This window comes from Schistocerca americana, chromosome 1 (genome assembly GCF_021461395.2).
Source record: "Schistocerca americana isolate TAMUIC-IGC-003095 chromosome 1, iqSchAmer2.1, whole genome shotgun sequence".
Taxonomy (NCBI): domain Eukaryota; kingdom Metazoa; phylum Arthropoda; class Insecta; order Orthoptera; family Acrididae; genus Schistocerca; species Schistocerca americana.
In genome coordinates, this window is record NC_060119.1 from 1,011,162,890 (window position 1) to 1,011,179,660 (window position 16,771).

Genomic DNA, 16,771 nt, shown 5'->3' on the forward strand with positions numbered 1-16,771 from the left:
ACTTGGAAAGCTCTGCTTTTTGATTTTGAGTGGCACCAGCAAATCCGAAAGCCGTGTTTAGTTCCAGTTTTCTCCACTTACAAAGTTTGTCTTTCTTTTCACAACCTTTTATATGTGAAGTTGGTATCTTTCCACTCTCCCAAAAATGTGGACTTCGGAGGCTCGAAGCTTCTCCGTTATTCAGTTTCACTTAGGGCTTATTAAGCACATCGGACAAAACATTAATAACTCCCAGGAGGCCTTACGGTAATTTCGTGTACCGCTGCCTCTGGTCTTAATAACAGCCTGAGTTCGGAGAGGACGAAGTTAACAACTTTCTTCCATATTCAACTGAAGCCACTCATTGGAGACTGCACCCCGTAGATCCGTCAGTTGGATACAAACGTTAGGTTATGTGGTTTTCTTTGCGCTATTCGAGAGGATTAGCTATGTGCTAGCACCAGGTTTCTCCCCCTTCCCATCTCTCATCAACCTTGCACAACACAAACACAACACTGCCCTATACGCGCATCCATTAATCTCATCTAGACTCTACCAATACACATATGATATAACTCTCACACATCTTCAACAAAAAGGGCCAGTGTGCGCGGAGGAAGAACGCCCTTTCCGACAGACGGCCGAACTCACCCCGTGACTTACACCAGCCAACATTGCCATACGGTAATTACATTCAGAAAACGTTTTCCAACACATGACAGGGACAGTACAGCATGCAGAAATATGCTTAGGAGGAATGTCTGTTTTATACATGACTTTGTAATATCTCCCATTTCAGGCCTCCTGTACTTATGGTCCAATTTTATTTCAATTTAAGAGTGTTTAATTTTTATTTATCCTTGTATTTGCACCAACAATTACCATTGGCATCCAACTCTGATGATTGTCACTACAATTAGAAGGTCCTTTATGCTTTTTCATATCTCAGCGCTACAGCATATTTTATATTACTTTTATCTTGTTATTTCGGACCACATCTATAAATAGATTACCAACCATTTTAATACGATTAGATTTTTTATATTAGTTTTATTCATAACTTGTAATAACTCTCACTCTCTGCTATTTAACATTTGCCTACATTTGGGAACCAAATAATGCTCAGTAACTCACAGCTCATTAACACCTTGTGCTGTGAGCTGCGGCAACCGCCTTGCCGCAGTGGATACGCCGGTTCCCGTGAAATTACCGAAGTTAAGCGCTGTCGGGCGTGGTCGGCACCTGGATGGGTGACCATCCAGGCCGCCATGCGCTGTTGCCATTTTTCTGGGTGCACTCAGCCTCGTGATGCCAATTGAGGAGCTACTCGACCGAATAGTAGCGGCTTCGGCCAAGAACACCATCTTACAACCGGGAGAGTGGTGTGCTGACCCCACGCCTCTCCTATCCTCATGCTCCACCGAGGATGACACGGCGGTCGGATGGTCCCGGCAGGCCACTCGCGGCCTGAAGACCGAGTGCTGTGAGCTGCGGACACTTGGCGTACTCCTCAGCGTATATCCGCGCCCCCTACTATGTGCACAGCCCGGACACCAACTACTACATCTCCGACAAGATCTATGTAGGCCTGGTCGTACGTCTCATCCCTCAACAAGGTAATCTGTTGTCTTTTCTTTTTCTTTTGCAACTTCATGGAGTGTAAAATACTTATCTGTGTCAAAGCTGGTTACGAGGTGTGACATTTTCGGCTATATCCCATTCTATTTATTTAAAGGACATCGCGCAAAGGCTCCAAATATCTGACGAGCGCAATTACTTGCTGTCGCCTCTGTATGCTCGTTATCCCATGTACCTAACACCACATAATATTCAGTAAGTAGTGTTACAATCCTTAGCAGTGATTCCAGTTTTGCAAAATGGAGTCAGGCCACTTCTAACCAAATGTCAATGTTTCGTGTGGGTCAAGATGCCTGAATCAGACGAAACGCGTTATTGGTAAACAAATAATAAATATATCCCTGGAACGAAGGCTGATCTTTCGTTTCCTCATTTACATTAAGGATCCTTTTACGACCACTGTTCTCACGCTGTTTTATGTGACTGCAAATGGTGCACCATTTCTTGTAGACAGACTGGACAGTCAGTGTTGATTCACCAACATCATTCAAACTGTCGTCAAGGTCACAGCCAAACATGGTAGCTCTGTTCTGTCATTCATCAGGTCTCCAAGTCGCTCCACCTTACTGCTCCGATTCCGTACAGCCAACTGGTGTAAAAATTTGTCCGGTGAGCTTCGAAAATAAACAGTGTAAGAGTTGGCGATTGGAAGCTAATTGAAATCAAATGAGGAGACAAATGCCAAACGAGTATTGTGCTTCTTCCTTGAACTCCTGCTCGTTTATGGTACAGAAGTTAAATTCGCTGCCGGTGGTCTTCAAAACTCAAGAAAAATTGCACTAACTGAACATCATTGCTTGAAAAGTTGCTGTAGAGTCTTGTACCACAAGGAAGCAAGGCAAAGGATGTTGTTATGGATGGCAGGTATCCCTTTTTTACACACGTGGATTAATTCAGTTCTTTATTTACATGAACTGGAACCATTTACTTAACTCGAATAGAGTCCATGTTTGTGGTACAAGTTCATCAGCAATAGTCCCACTGTGGCCACTAATCTGGTCGCTATGTACTGTCGTGGCTGTGACGAACTAAACGCGCTCTGCGAGTAAACTGATAGACGCCAACTGGATGACTGAGTGAGTGAGGCGATTTTGAGGAATGCACTGCGAAACTCATGTTGACGAGAATAGAGCTTAAAAGCAATAACATCTCAGAAAACAAGATAAAAATCACTTTATGGAAGGAGGACTTTATTTTTTACAACAGATCGATTTCTCAATAAAGCTCGGCTTTACGATGTGAAATTGAGCTGAAACAATCCCAACCACACTTTATTTGATAACTAGAAACTTTCCAGGAAATCCCAAACAAGGTGATAAAACAAAATCCTCCATGTAAACTATAACTCTCTTGCAGCACGCTCTTTCGCTTCATTAAGATTGGAAACGCGCCGTATCGTGGATCCAACGAGACGAGAGATGGAAAGCCATCCTGATATTGGTGGGAGTTGAGTCCAAGGAGAGCATATGTTGCTAGATGCTTTCCTATGGTTGAGGTTGCAGAGAAAGACCCCTCACAGCTGGTGTAGGCTTTGCATGCCTACTTTAACCAGTCACGTAACACGATTTTGTATACCTCTCTATGGCAACGCCTCATTGTTGCTGAGCTATATAAAAGACAATTGTTTCACCCGAAGCCATTTTCATTTCGCAGTTGAAAGCTGGCAACAGCCCTGGAGCTATCAAGGATCTTCTATAGCCGACTTTACTATATATACGCTTAATGTTATTATTTTACCGAAGGTACATGTCTCATGTGGAGCGCTGAAAGGACACAAACAGATACACTTGATCGGACAAAGGCACTGCCACTGCGTACGGCACTGAGAAACACTGACGAATTCATCTTTCGCTCTTGTATTCTCCTCTCTTCTGATTTCCGACGCCTCTTGGGGTAGGCCCTCCTAATCTTTTTACGCCTTCCTGAACATACGTATTTACATCATTTCAGGGTGCAGTCCCATCGTTTTCAGGACGTTCTGTAGGATCCTAAACCATGTGTTCAGCGAGTGTCTGGCGTTTCTTTTCTATTCTTTTATGTCAACTGGAAACTAATAAATTCATCAGAGGTCTCATTTGATACCATATAAACATCCCCCACCATATCACCTGTCTCATTTGCTAATCGGGGATATATAGCTTCTTGAGATTCTGTGCCAAGTCAGGGCAACACCATTAACGTGTACTAACGTGTTCCGTGATCCATCACTCAAGGTGATCATATTCCACGCCCAGCACGTTCAAAGTGGTGTCTCTGGCCCTCGCTAATCTCTGCGACCAGTCAGTAGAGATATACGTCTAACGCAGTGGGTTCTTGATGAACACGTGCTTCTTTATCTAAGGCTCACAGGTTGCTGTTGTCCAACTCTGAACTGTTTAGTAGTTTGCTACATTTTAACTCGTTCAGCTATTGTCATTATTCATTGTCATCCCAGTCGTTTATGTTGCCTTGTACGTTTGAAACCTCTGTGTTCTATTAGAATGGTAATCCTGGCTGGGACTGTCTGCTGGTTTGATCTCCTCGACTGCAGAATAGCTGTCTGATTGTATACGGTCTGAAGAGAACTGTAATCCAAGCTGCCTACTCTTTCGTGTGCACAAACGCAGTCTGACTCAGTATTATTGAGTATATAGATGCCCACCCTTTTAGAGGCAGCAACGACGAGTACCTAAATTTTGAATTCTGCATTGGTATCTGAAGTTGCTGCTTGTTGAGAGGCGGTTCTCATAGCCTGTGCACCGGCTCAGCGCGTGATGCTAGGCTAAGTACTGTTCTGAAGGTAAGGACTGCTGACGGATGGATACTTTGGTGAACGTCGGTCACCACCCTAAACCAATGGAAGCATGGGAAAGCCTCACAAGGGAACTCGGAAGCGAGCAGCCAAGAACCAGAGCGGAGATGCTTCTCCCTCCCTCCCCCTCCCTCTCCTTCCCCCCCCCCCCCCTCTCTCTCCCTCTCTCTCTCTCTCTCTCTCTCTCTCTCTCTCTCTACGTTGCTGGCTCACGATCCGGCAACACGACATTTCCTACTGTTCTACGATCCATTCGGAACTTTGTTCACGACAACCAGCTCTAGACGTATGGTTTCTTCCTGAGGTGCCCCATATCACTTCCTAAAGAAGCAATAAATGCCGTCAGGGTTTTACCAGATTTTCTCTATTTTTGTGATTCTTGAGTTTCTCCCGGCGTATTTGATAGTCAAAATATCCACGAGTGTGCTGCCGGTCTATAGTGTCCAACGGGCACAATATTTCGGCGATCGTACATATCGCCATCATCAGGTGAACTGACGGACTGAGCTGCTGTTAACGTGCCGGCACGGAGATCCGTACGCTATGGCTGCTCAGAGGGAACTGGGTTCGGTCGCGGCGGCGGCAGATTTAAATACCCTCCTCCCGCGGCGCGCTCCCTCCGCCGTCCGCGCCCCGCGCCACGGTCGCGCAGTGGAACAGATTGCGACGGCGTCTGAGATGACGTCGGACTGATGGCTCTGTTCGCCGTGGTCGTCACAACTGTACGTTTGCTCGATTTACTCTTGATTAACCCGATCGCTGGTTCCCAAGCCTTGCTAAGATTATAGCCACAGTCACGGTTTATGAGGACGTCATTGGTGCGAATTTCCATGACCTCTCTAACAACGCTGTCCCAGTATTTCGACGTCTGTACCAGAATCCTCGTGCGGTCATATTCCATGGCGTGATTTTCCGACAAACAATGTTCAGCGACCGCCGACTTGCTCGGATACATCAGACGAGTGTGCCTCTGGTGTTCACGGCATCGATCCTCGACGGTACGCATCGTCTGACCAATATACGACTTGCCACATTGACACGGAATCTGGTACACGCCGGCCTTCCTCAAACCGAGGTCATCTTTGGCGCTCCCCACCAGTGCACGAGTTTTATTTGGAGGGCAAAACACAGTTCCGATCCGGTGTTTCTTCAGAATGCGGGCGATTTTCTCCGAGAGTGCGCCTGTGTATGGAATAAATGCAGTGCCTACCTCCTCCCTCGTGACTTCATCCATCTCAAGAGGTTGTGCTGCAGTGGTTGGGCGGAGAGCACGTTGAATCTGCCACTCTGAGTACCCATTTTTTCGAAATACAGTTCTCAGATGTTCCAATTCCTGGGGTAGACTCTCTGCGTCAGAGATGACGATTCCTACCGGAAGATCAGCGTTGACCCTACAAAGAAGGTGGAGAACAAGACGAGGGCGCTTCTCAAGGACGCAGATTTACCGGAGGGTGACGCTAAGAAATTGTTACCCCAAGGTTCGGTACCGCCTAGACTATAAGGACTCCCGAAGGTTCACAAAGAGGGGATACCATTACGCCCCATTGTCAGCAACATCAGGGCACCTACATATTTGTTGGCCAAATACCTGACGGGAATATTAAGTCCTTATGTGGGTAAATGCCCTCATCACATCCGTAATTCCGTGGATTTTGTTAAACGCCTTGACAGCTTCAGGTTGGATGAGTCAGATATCATGGTGAGTTTTGACGTCGTTTCCTTGTTTACGAGGGTACCCCTGCGAGAGTCACTAGAATTGATTAGTCAGAAGTCTGACAAGAAGACCACTGAACTTTTTCGGCATGTCTTGACTTCCACGTATTTTCTTTTTAATGGAGAATACTACGAACAAACGGAGGGAGTCGCCATGGGTAGCCCACTCACACCGGTGGTTGCGAATTTGTACATGGAGAACTTCGAGGAGGAAGCCCTGTCGTCATCCGTATGGAAACCTACTTGCTTTTTCCGTTACGTGGACGACACGTTCGTCATCTGGCCACATTGTATGGATAAACTCCTTGACTTCCTTACACATCTAAACTCCATACACCCCAACATCAAATTCACTATGGAGACTGAAACGGAGGGTAAATTACCTTTCCTTGACGTCTCGGTCAAGAGAAGGGCTGACGGCACCCTAGGTCATGGGGTGTATGGGAAGACTACGCACACTGATCTGTATTTGCACGCAGACAGCTGCCACCACCCTTCACAGAGGAATGGGGTACTTAAAAACTCTAGTACATAGGGTGCGCACTATCTCTGACGCAGAGAGTCTACCCCAGGAATTGGAACATCTGAGAACTAAATTTCGAAAAAATGGGTACTCAGAGTGGCAGATTCAACGTGCTCTCCGCCCAACCACTGCAGCACAACCTCTTGAGATGGATGAAGTCACGAGGGAGGAGGTAGGCACTGCATTTATTCCATACACAGGCGCACTCTCGGAGAAAATCGCCCGCATTCTGAAGAAACACCGGGTCGGAACTGTGTTTTGTCCTCCAAATAAAACTCGTGCACTGGTGGGGAGCGCCAAAGATGACCTCGGTTTGAGGAAGGCCGGCGTGTACCAGATTCCGTGTCAATGTGGCAAGTCGTATATTGGTCAGACGATGCGTACCGTCGAGGATCGATGCCGTGAACACCAGAGGCACACTCGTCTGATGTATCCGAGCAAGTCGGCGGTCGCTGAACATTGTTTGTCGGAAAATCACGCCATGGAATATGACCGCACGAGGATTCTGGTGCAGACGTCGAGATACTGGTACAGCGTTGTTAGAGAGGCCATCGAAATTCGCACCAATGACGACCTCATAAACCGTGACTGTGGCTATAATCTTAGCAAGGCTTGGGAACCAGCGTTCGGGTTAATCAAGAGTAAATCGAGCAAACGTATAGTTGTGACGACCACGGTGGACAGAGCCATCAGTCCGACGTCATCTCAGACGCCGTCGCAATCTGTTCCACTGCGCGACCGTGGCGCGGGGCGCGGACGGCGGTGGGAGGGCGCCGCGGGAAGTGGGTATTTAAATCTGCCGCCGCCGCGACCGAACCCAGTTCCCTCTGAGCAGCCATAGCGTACGGATCTCCGTGCCGGCACGTTAACAGCAGCTCAGTCCGTCAGTTCACCTGATGATGGCGACATGTATGATCGCCGAAATATTGTGCCCGTTGGACACTATAGACCGGCAGCACACCCGTGGATATTTTGATTCTCTATTGTTGTTTGAAACTATCGATCGCTGGATGCACACATATTCACCTATCCTCACTCCATGCTGCACATGTGAAACACATTCACCTCGCCAACTGACTTCGAATATTATTCTGACATACATCTCGCATCTTGATCGCTGGAGTGCCACCGACACCTAAAAGAATATCTGACGTTAATTTAACACACACACACACGAAAATGAAGTAAATGACCAGCCGAAGGTGAGATGACGGTGGATGTGGAAGTCGAGGGGTGAGTGTGAGGAAATTGAGTATTTATGTATATGATAAATTTATGCAAAACTATGTACAATATGATGTAAACCAACTTGGTGGGACACACATATTAACGTTCGTATAAGGTATCCATTAACAAAGAATGTAACCAATGAAATGAATACCCCTATCTGCATAAAGGCGTTGATATAAGTCAACGGGGACAGTTGAAAATGTGTGCCGCGACCGGGACTCGAATCCGGACTCTCCTGCTTACATGGGAGACGCTCTACCCATTTCTTTTTTTTTTTTTTTTTTTTTTTTTTTTTTTTTTTTTTTTTTTTTTTTTTTTTTTTTTTTCGATATAGTTCGTTGCGTTTGGTCTGGGCGGACGTCACAAGACATCCGTTCAAGTTGATCGTTGATGCTTTGACTCAGTTTTTTTATTACACAGAGGACGCAGCTCTCTGACCGAACACGCTGAGCTAAAGTTCCGGCGTCCATCTGAGCCACCGAGGACACAGAGGATAATGCGACTGCAGGGACTTATCTCTGGCACGCCTCCCGTGAGACCCACATTCGGTACTTATTGTCCCGCATTACATTCATAGTGCCCCTGCCCATTATGCTCAATACTCGCGGCTTTACTGCCGATTCCCGTAAGAGTTCGGGCACTTTTGTGCATCCGCACAGAAGAAGATGGTTAAATGGCCGGTGAACCTTAGTTATATATATACGAAGATGGTTTTCATACATACACTCCTGGAAATTGAAATAAGAACACCGTGAATTCATTGTCCCAGGAAGGGGAAACTTTATTGACACATTCCTGGGGTCAGATACATCACATGATCACACTGACAGAACCACAGGCACATAGACACAGGCAACAGAACATGCACAATGTCGGCACTAGTACAGTGTTTATCCACCTTTCGCAGCAATGCAGGCTGCTATTCTCCCATGGAGACGATCGTAGAGATGCTGGATGTAGTCCTGTGGAACGGCTTGCCATGCCATTTCCACCTGGCGCCTCAGTTGGACCAGCGTTCGTGCTGGACGTGCAGACCGCGTGAGACGACGCTTCATCCAGTCCCAAACATGCTCAATGGGGGACAGATCCGGCGATCTTGCTGGCCAGGGTAGTTGACTTACACCTTCTAGAGCACGTTGGGTGGCACGGGATACATGCGGACGTGCATTGTCCTGTTGGAACAGCAAGTTCCCTTGCCGGTCTAGGAATGGTAGAACGATGGGTTCGATGACGGTTTGGATGTACCGTGCACTATTCAGTGTCCCCTCGACGATCACCAGTGGTGTACGGCCAGTGCAGGAGATCGCTCCCCACACCATGATGCCGGGTGTTGGCCCTGTGTGCCTCGGTCGTATGCAGTCCTGATTGTGGCGCTCACCTGCACGGCGCCAAACACGCATACGACCATCATTGGCACCAAGGCAGAAGCGACTCCTATCGCTGAAGACGACACGTCTCCATTCGTCCCTCCATTCACGCCTGTCGCGACACCACTGGAGGCGGGCTGCACGATGTTGGGGCGTGAGCGGAAGACGGCCTAACGGTGTGCGGAACCGTAGCCCAGCTTCATGGAGACGGTTGCGAATGGTCCTCGCCGATACCCCAGGAGCAACAGTGTCCCTAATTTGCTGGGAAGTGGCGGTGCGGTCCCCTACGGCACTGCGTAGGATCCTACGGTCTTGGCGTGCATCCGTGCGTCGCTGCGGTCCGGTCCCAGGTCGACGGGCACGTGCACCTTCCGCCGACCACTGGCGACAACATCGATGTACTGTGGAGACCTCACGCCCCACGTGTTGAGCAATTCGGCGGTACGTCCACCCGGCCTCCCGCATGCCCACTATACGCCCTCGCTCGAAGTCCGTCAACTGCACATACGGTTCACGTCCACGCTGTCGCGGCATGCTACCAGTGTTAAAGACTGCGATGGAGCTCCGTATGCCACGGCAAACTGGCTGACACTGACGGCGGCGGTGCACAAATGCTGCGCAGCTAGCGCCATTCGACGGCCAACACCGCGGTTCCTGGTGTGTCCGCTGTGCCGTGCGTGTGATCATTGCTTGTACAGCCCTCTCGCAGTGTCCGGAGCAAGTATGGTGGGTCTGACACACCGGTGTCAATGTGTTCTTTTTTCCATTTCCAGGAGTGTATATATAAAGAGTGTAACCGTTACATGGCATAAACATAAGCTACTGTTAGAGAGCATTAGTCTATCTTTAATAATGGTATTGGGTATGAACCATGAGGCTGGGAGAATAAAACCAAATAAACCGATTGCTTGTTATACGTCACACAAGGCTGGCTTCATTCTGTCTCGCCATCCGGCAGTGTGATTCTGTCTCCATACAAAGGGAGAAACTATTTTCACACATTGCTTACTCTGAAGTGGTGTCAAAATGACGTGTTATTGTCCAACAGCACATTTCCAATAAGCCTTGCATGATAATGACACCAGCTTCTCCCGTGGATGAGAACAACAACTAAATAATTCACTTGTAGCAATCTAATCTGTTATCTGAGGCTTCTGCCTACCCACACCATCCGAAATTCCGAACTATTCAGAAATAAACAGGCAAATATTTTTGCCAAGCAAGAAATATGAATGTCATTACTACTCCATTCACTCGGAGCAATTTCATCCTTCGTTTTGTAATCAGACGGAAGTCACAACACCTGAGAGACTAGTTCCCTAGACAGCGCACTCTTTTATGTAAATAATATCAAATATTGCAGAACGCACTGGTATCACATTCATAAGAAAGTAAAAGAATGTGGTAAAAGCGCTAAGATGGAAAAAAGTAGCATATAGCAGTAACCGAATCCACTTCCTTCGACTCCATAATTCACACCTTGAACTGCTACGCCATGTCGAAGACATGCAACTTCGATGTTAGTCATCTTAGAATCTCGAGAAGGCCTTAACTGTCGATATTATAAGAAGTGACACCAAGGGTGCCGTGTCTATCATGAATCTTCAGTGCACCGTTGCCTTGAAACTGCATACTGTAAATTATTACACAAAAACAGCGAAATACGTCGAAATCAATATGGCATCTGTCTCATCGAGTGACACGTCATTCTGACGTCACTTCCCAGTAAGCTGAGCATGTCGCTAGCTTCTCACCCACACGAACAGTTCCGGAATCTAGCACTGCCAATAGAGGATAGATTTTCATCATCACAGAGCTAAGATACGTGCAAACATGTTTGATGCTAGCGACCACAACGGGTGCTCTCCTGCAGACTTCTCAACCAGCTGGATGTACAGCGCTGGTTTCTGAGCACAGAACTCCAGCGTGCCGATCGGTTCCTGTTGACTGCATCGTCCGCCATACTGCGGCCAAATGGATGGTTTTCAATGGTCAACACATGTTGCTGGTACAGATTATTTACTTATTTGCGGTCATAAGCCCCATCTCATTTACTTTAATGGTATATGAAACAGAACTAGAAGACCAGCACGATATAGCAGTACTTCTTTACAGGACGGTGGCACAAACAAAATTATTCCTTTCCTGAGAGAAACTAAACATTTTACAATCTCTCTAGTTGTTTAGTTCCTGAAAAGGGTAACATAAAATTTAATTCTTCAGAAATACTCTGAAGAGCCAAATGAACTGGTGCATCTGCCTAATATTGTGTAAGGCCCCGCGAGCACGTAGAGGAGCCACAGTACGACGTGGCGTGAACTCGACTAATGTCTGAAGTAGTGCTGGAGAGAATTGACACCATGAATCCTGCAGGGCTATCCATAAACAGTAAGAGCACGAGAGGGTGGCGATCTCTCCTGAACAGCACGTTGCAAAGCATTCCAGATATGCTCAATAATGTTCATATCTACGGGGAGATTCGTGGCCAGCGGAAGATTTCCCTAATCCGAGCCCTAATGATCTCTCTGTTGACGAAATGTTCATCCCTTCCATCCTCAGTCACCCTGTCCCAGGAATGTGGCGTTCGCATCACAATACTTGTCTACCGCATTTCGCTTCATGAAAACAATCGCGACAGTGCCACAGCGGTACACACCTGGCTTTTGGTTCAAATGGCTCTGAGCACTATGGGACTTAACGTCTGAGGTCTTCAGTCCCCTAGAACTTAGAACTACTTAAACCGAACTAACCTAAGGACATCACACACATCCATGCCTGAGGCAGGATTCGAAACTGCGACCGTAAGAGTCGCGCGGTTCCGGATTGAAGCGCCTAGAACCGCTCGGTCACCGCGGCCGACTGGCTTTGGGCGATCTACATCTGCAGCTTCATCTCTGTGATTACTTTGGAATTCACAATTAAGTGCCTGACAGAGGATTCAACGGCCCACATACAAGCCATTTTTCTCCCGTTCCACTCCAGAACAGGCGTGGGAAAACCGAACACTTTGATCTTCCGCGCGAGCTCTGATTTCTCTTATTTTATTGCAGTGATAATTTCTCCCTATATAGTTTAACAACAATAAAATATTTTCACATTCACAGGAGAAAGTTCGCGATTGAAATTTCATGACAATATCCTGCTGCAACGTAAAACTCTTTTGTTTTAATGAGTACCACCGTATTCCGAGTGCCATATCCGTAGCACTCTCACCCCTACATCGTGATAATAGAAAAGTTGCTGTCCTATTTCGATGTCCTCTGTCACTTCTATGTGATGTAGATCTCACACCGCCCACCAGTACTCTAGAAGAGGACAGAAAAGCGTAGTATAGGCAGTCTCTTTAGTAGACTTGTTACGTTTCTAAGTGTTCTGCCAAAAAACTGCAATCTAAGGTTCGCCTTGCCCACAACATTATTTATTTAATAGTTCGAATTTAAGTTATTCTTGATTGTAATCCTTAAGTGCTTAGTTCAATTTGAAGCCTTTAGATTTGTGTGATTTACCGTGCAACCGAAATTTAGCTGATTCCTTTTAGTACTCATGAGGATGACCACACTTTGCATCGTTTAGAATCAATTACTACTTTTTGGACCGTGCAGGTATCTAGTCTAAGTCATTTTGCAGTTGGTTTTGATCATCTGATGACTTAATAAGATGGAAAATGACAGCATCATCTTCAGAAAATATAAGAGGATTGTTCAGATTGTCTCCTAAATCGTTTATATAATTCAGGAAAAGCAGAAGGTCTGTAACACTTCCTTGTGGAACGCCATTTATTACTTCTGTTTTACTCCATGACTTTCCGTCAATTACTACGAACTGTGACCTTTTTGAAAGATCGTCTTCAACGTTACAAAGAAGACTACAAGGAAATATACATTGGACACCACGTTTCCATTACAGTCTACCGATCTCTTCGGATATTAGGCTAACACAAAGTAAATAAGCGATTGCATGTGATGTTGCCACGAGAAAAATGAAAGCAGATGCCAGACTGAGATTCATTGGAAGAATCCTAAGGAAATGCAGTCCGAAAACAAAGGAAGTAAGTTACAGTACACTTGTTCGCCCACTGCTTGAATACTGCTCACCGGTGTGGGATCCGTACAAAATAGGGTTGATAGAAGAGATAGAGAAGATCCAACGGAGAGCAGCGCGCTTCGTTACAGGATCATTTAGTAATTGCGAAAGCGTTACGGAGAGGATAGATAAACTTCAGAGGAAGATTCTGCAAGAGAGACGCTCAGTAGCTCGGTACGGGCTTTTGTTGAAGTTTCGAGAACATACCTTCACTCAGGAGTCAAACAGTATATTGCTCCGTCCTACGCATATCTCGCGAAGAGACCATGAGCATAAAATCAGAGCGATTAGAGCCCACACAGAGGCATACCGACAATCCTTCTTTCCACGAACAATACGAGACTGGAATAGAAGGGAGACACGATAGAGGTACTCAAGGTACCCTCCGCCACACACCGTCATGTGGCTTGCGGAGTATGGATGTAGATGTAGATATTTTGTCTTCATAATAGGCACTATTTGTCGTTTCTGCACTTAATGGCCTCTATTCCGTATGAGTGTTGTTGTAGCTTAGTCTGAAGATACGATTCATTAGCGTGAAACCGGTTGTACCACGATCCCACAATGAATGAGTATTGGCGGATACAAGCAGGCTCTACAGTTTTTAGAAAGTTTAACCACAATTTGTAAAAAAATGTTTTAATTAAATAAGCGATTCTTGGCTTCTATTTCTCGGTCTCACTTTCAACCTCTTTTTCATGTGATTTTCGTCGTGATTGTTACGCCCACTCAGATGGACGATCTGAGAACCCACTCCATCGGAACGCTGTTCATACGAGTTGTAATTCTTCGGCGCGGCTCTCATTGTATGAAACTGTTCGAACTCCATGGCCCAGAGTATTTAGCACCGAAGTTACTTCTAAGGGGTCGGGATGGCTCGAGGCTCTTTTTCAAGTTCCGTTGTGAATTTTATACTGGAGAGTATAGAGTTTAAATGTTCTAGGAACTCCTCATTTCTTTTCGTTCCAAGTCGTCTTATCGCAAACGAATGGTCAGCACATCGTTAGCATCAAGTCGGTTCCAACTTGACGGATTCTAGTGTCTTTGCGTCATATCGTCGAAATATTGTATGCAACAACTCGGCTGAACACTCGGAAACACACCATCACTCGGACGCAAGCCTGCAATCCCAAGAAACCAAGGGTGTTGGAAAGAGACCATCGTTTGAGTAGCTGCAGCCGGCCCAAGTTGGCAGGCATGAGAGAGAGTGCTTGTCGTGTGCAGGGACCTGTCGCAGACGGCCATCACGCAGCTGCCCACCAGCGGCCTGGGGGAGCTCCACCGGCTGCGGCTGGAAGAGGCGCCCCATCTCACCACCATACCCTCCGTCTACAGCTTCAGGGTGAGTACGGCGCACAGCTCACCAGTTCACGCCAGCTCTCCGCTTTCTCACATCTGCTTTGCTCCACCAAATAAAAAATCCTTAGCCCAAAAACGGCAGCGTACATTCCCTCACATGTCCGCAAACTGTTACCATTCCAGTGCTGCAATACCAGATCTGGTACGTCCAACATCCCGGCTGTACATCTCCCCAACACTAACACTAAATCTTTCTCCATCTCCTTCATTTCAGGCGTACTATGGTGGAAAACACTGCACTGAATCCTGCGTCTTTTGCAGAAACACTGAACACGTTGTTGTTCCTGCTGTTGTTGTTGACTATTCCTTTATGCATCGAGTTGTGTCCTATCAACCGTTCTCTTCTTTTTTATCAATTTGCGATACAAATTTCTTTTTTCACCAGTTCCATTCAAATCCCCTCACCCTCACTACTCATTCGATACACCCATCTAATTTTCAACATTCTTCTGTAATACCAAATTTCAAAAGCCTTTATTCTCTTCTTGCCTGAACCTCTTCTTGTCCACACTTCACTTCCCTACAAAGCTACACTGCATACAAATGCGTTTGGAAGGTACTTCTCAACAAAAGTGCGATATACAGGGTGGTCCATTGGTCGTGACCGGGCCAAATATCTCACGCAATAAGCGTCAAACGAAAAAACTATAAAGAACGAAGCTTGTCTAGCTTGAAAGGGGAAACCGCATGGCGCTATGGTTGGCCCGCTAGATGGCGCTGCCATAGGTCAAACGGATATCAATTGCGTTTTTTTTTTAAAATAGGAACCCCCATTTTTACTACATATTCGTGTAGTACGTAAATAAATATGAATGTTTTAATTGGACCACTTTTTTCGTTTTGTGATGGATGGTGCTGAAATAGTCACAAACATATGGCTCACAATTTTAGACGAACAGTTGGTAACAGGTAGGTTTTCTAAATTAAAATACAGAACGTAGGTACGTTTGAACATTTTATTTCTGTTGTTCCAATGTGATACATGTACATTTGTGAACTTATCATTTATGACAACGCATGCTGTTACAAAGTGATTACCTGTAAATACCACATTAATCCAATAAATGCTCAAAATGATGTCCGTCAATCTCAGTGCATTTCGTAATACGTGTAACGACATTACTCTCAACAGCGAGTAGTTCGCCTTCCTTAATGTTCGCACATGCATTGCCAGTGCGCTGAAGCATGTTGTCAGGCGTTGTCGGTGGATCACGACAGCAAATATCCTTCAACTTTCCCCATAGAAAGAAATCCGGGGACGTCAGATCCGGTGAACGTGCTTCGACGACCAATCCACCTGTCATGAAATATGTTATTTAATACCACTTCAACCGCACGCGAGCCATGTGCCGGACATCCATCATGTTGGAAGTACATCGCCATTCTGTCATGCAGTGAAACATCTTGTAGTAACATCGGTAGAACATTACGTAGGAAATCAGCATATATTGCACCATTTAGATTGCCATCGATAAAATGGGGGCCAATTATCCTTCCTCCCATAACGCCGCACCATACATGAACCCGCCAAGGTCGCTGATGTTCCACATGTCGCAGCCATCGTGGATTTTCCGTTGCCCAGTAGTTCGTATTATGCAGGTTTACGTTACCGCTGTTGGTGAATGACGCTTCGCCGCTAAATAGAACGCCTGCAAAAAATCCCGTAATTTCTCTTGTGCCCAGTGGCAGAACTGTACACGACGTTCAAATCCCTCGCCATGCAATTCCTGGTGCATAGAAATATGGCGCGGGTGCAATCGATGTTGATGTAGCATTCTCAACACCTACGTTTTTGAGATTCCCAATTCACGCGCAATTTGTCTGCTACTGATGTGCGGATTAGCCGCGACAGCAGCTATAACACCTACTTGGGCATCATCATTTGTTGCAGGTCGTGGCTGACGTTTCACATGTGGCTGAGCACTCCCTGTTTCCTTAAATAACGTAACTATCCGGCGAACGGTCCCTTACACTTGGAAGATGTCATCCAGGATACCGAACAGCATACATAGCACACGCCCGTTGGACATTTTGATCACAATAGCCATACATCAACATGATATCGACCTTTTCCGCAATTGGTAAATG

General features: G+C 46.3%; 1 protein-coding gene across 1 annotated transcript in view; it reads left to right on the top strand.

Annotated features, from left to right (window-relative positions):
• The window catches only part of LOC124595971 (thyrotropin receptor-like), a gene marked incomplete at its 5' end in the record, with an annotated part of 363,740 nt that overhangs the window by 88,016 nt on the left and 258,953 nt on the right, over window positions 1-16,771 (top strand). The window contains one exon of the mRNA XM_047134913.1: window positions 14,549-14,666. Coding sequence (XP_046990869.1) covers window positions 14,549-14,666 — 118 coding nt within the window. The remainder of the gene's footprint in view (window positions 1-14,548; window positions 14,667-16,771) is intronic.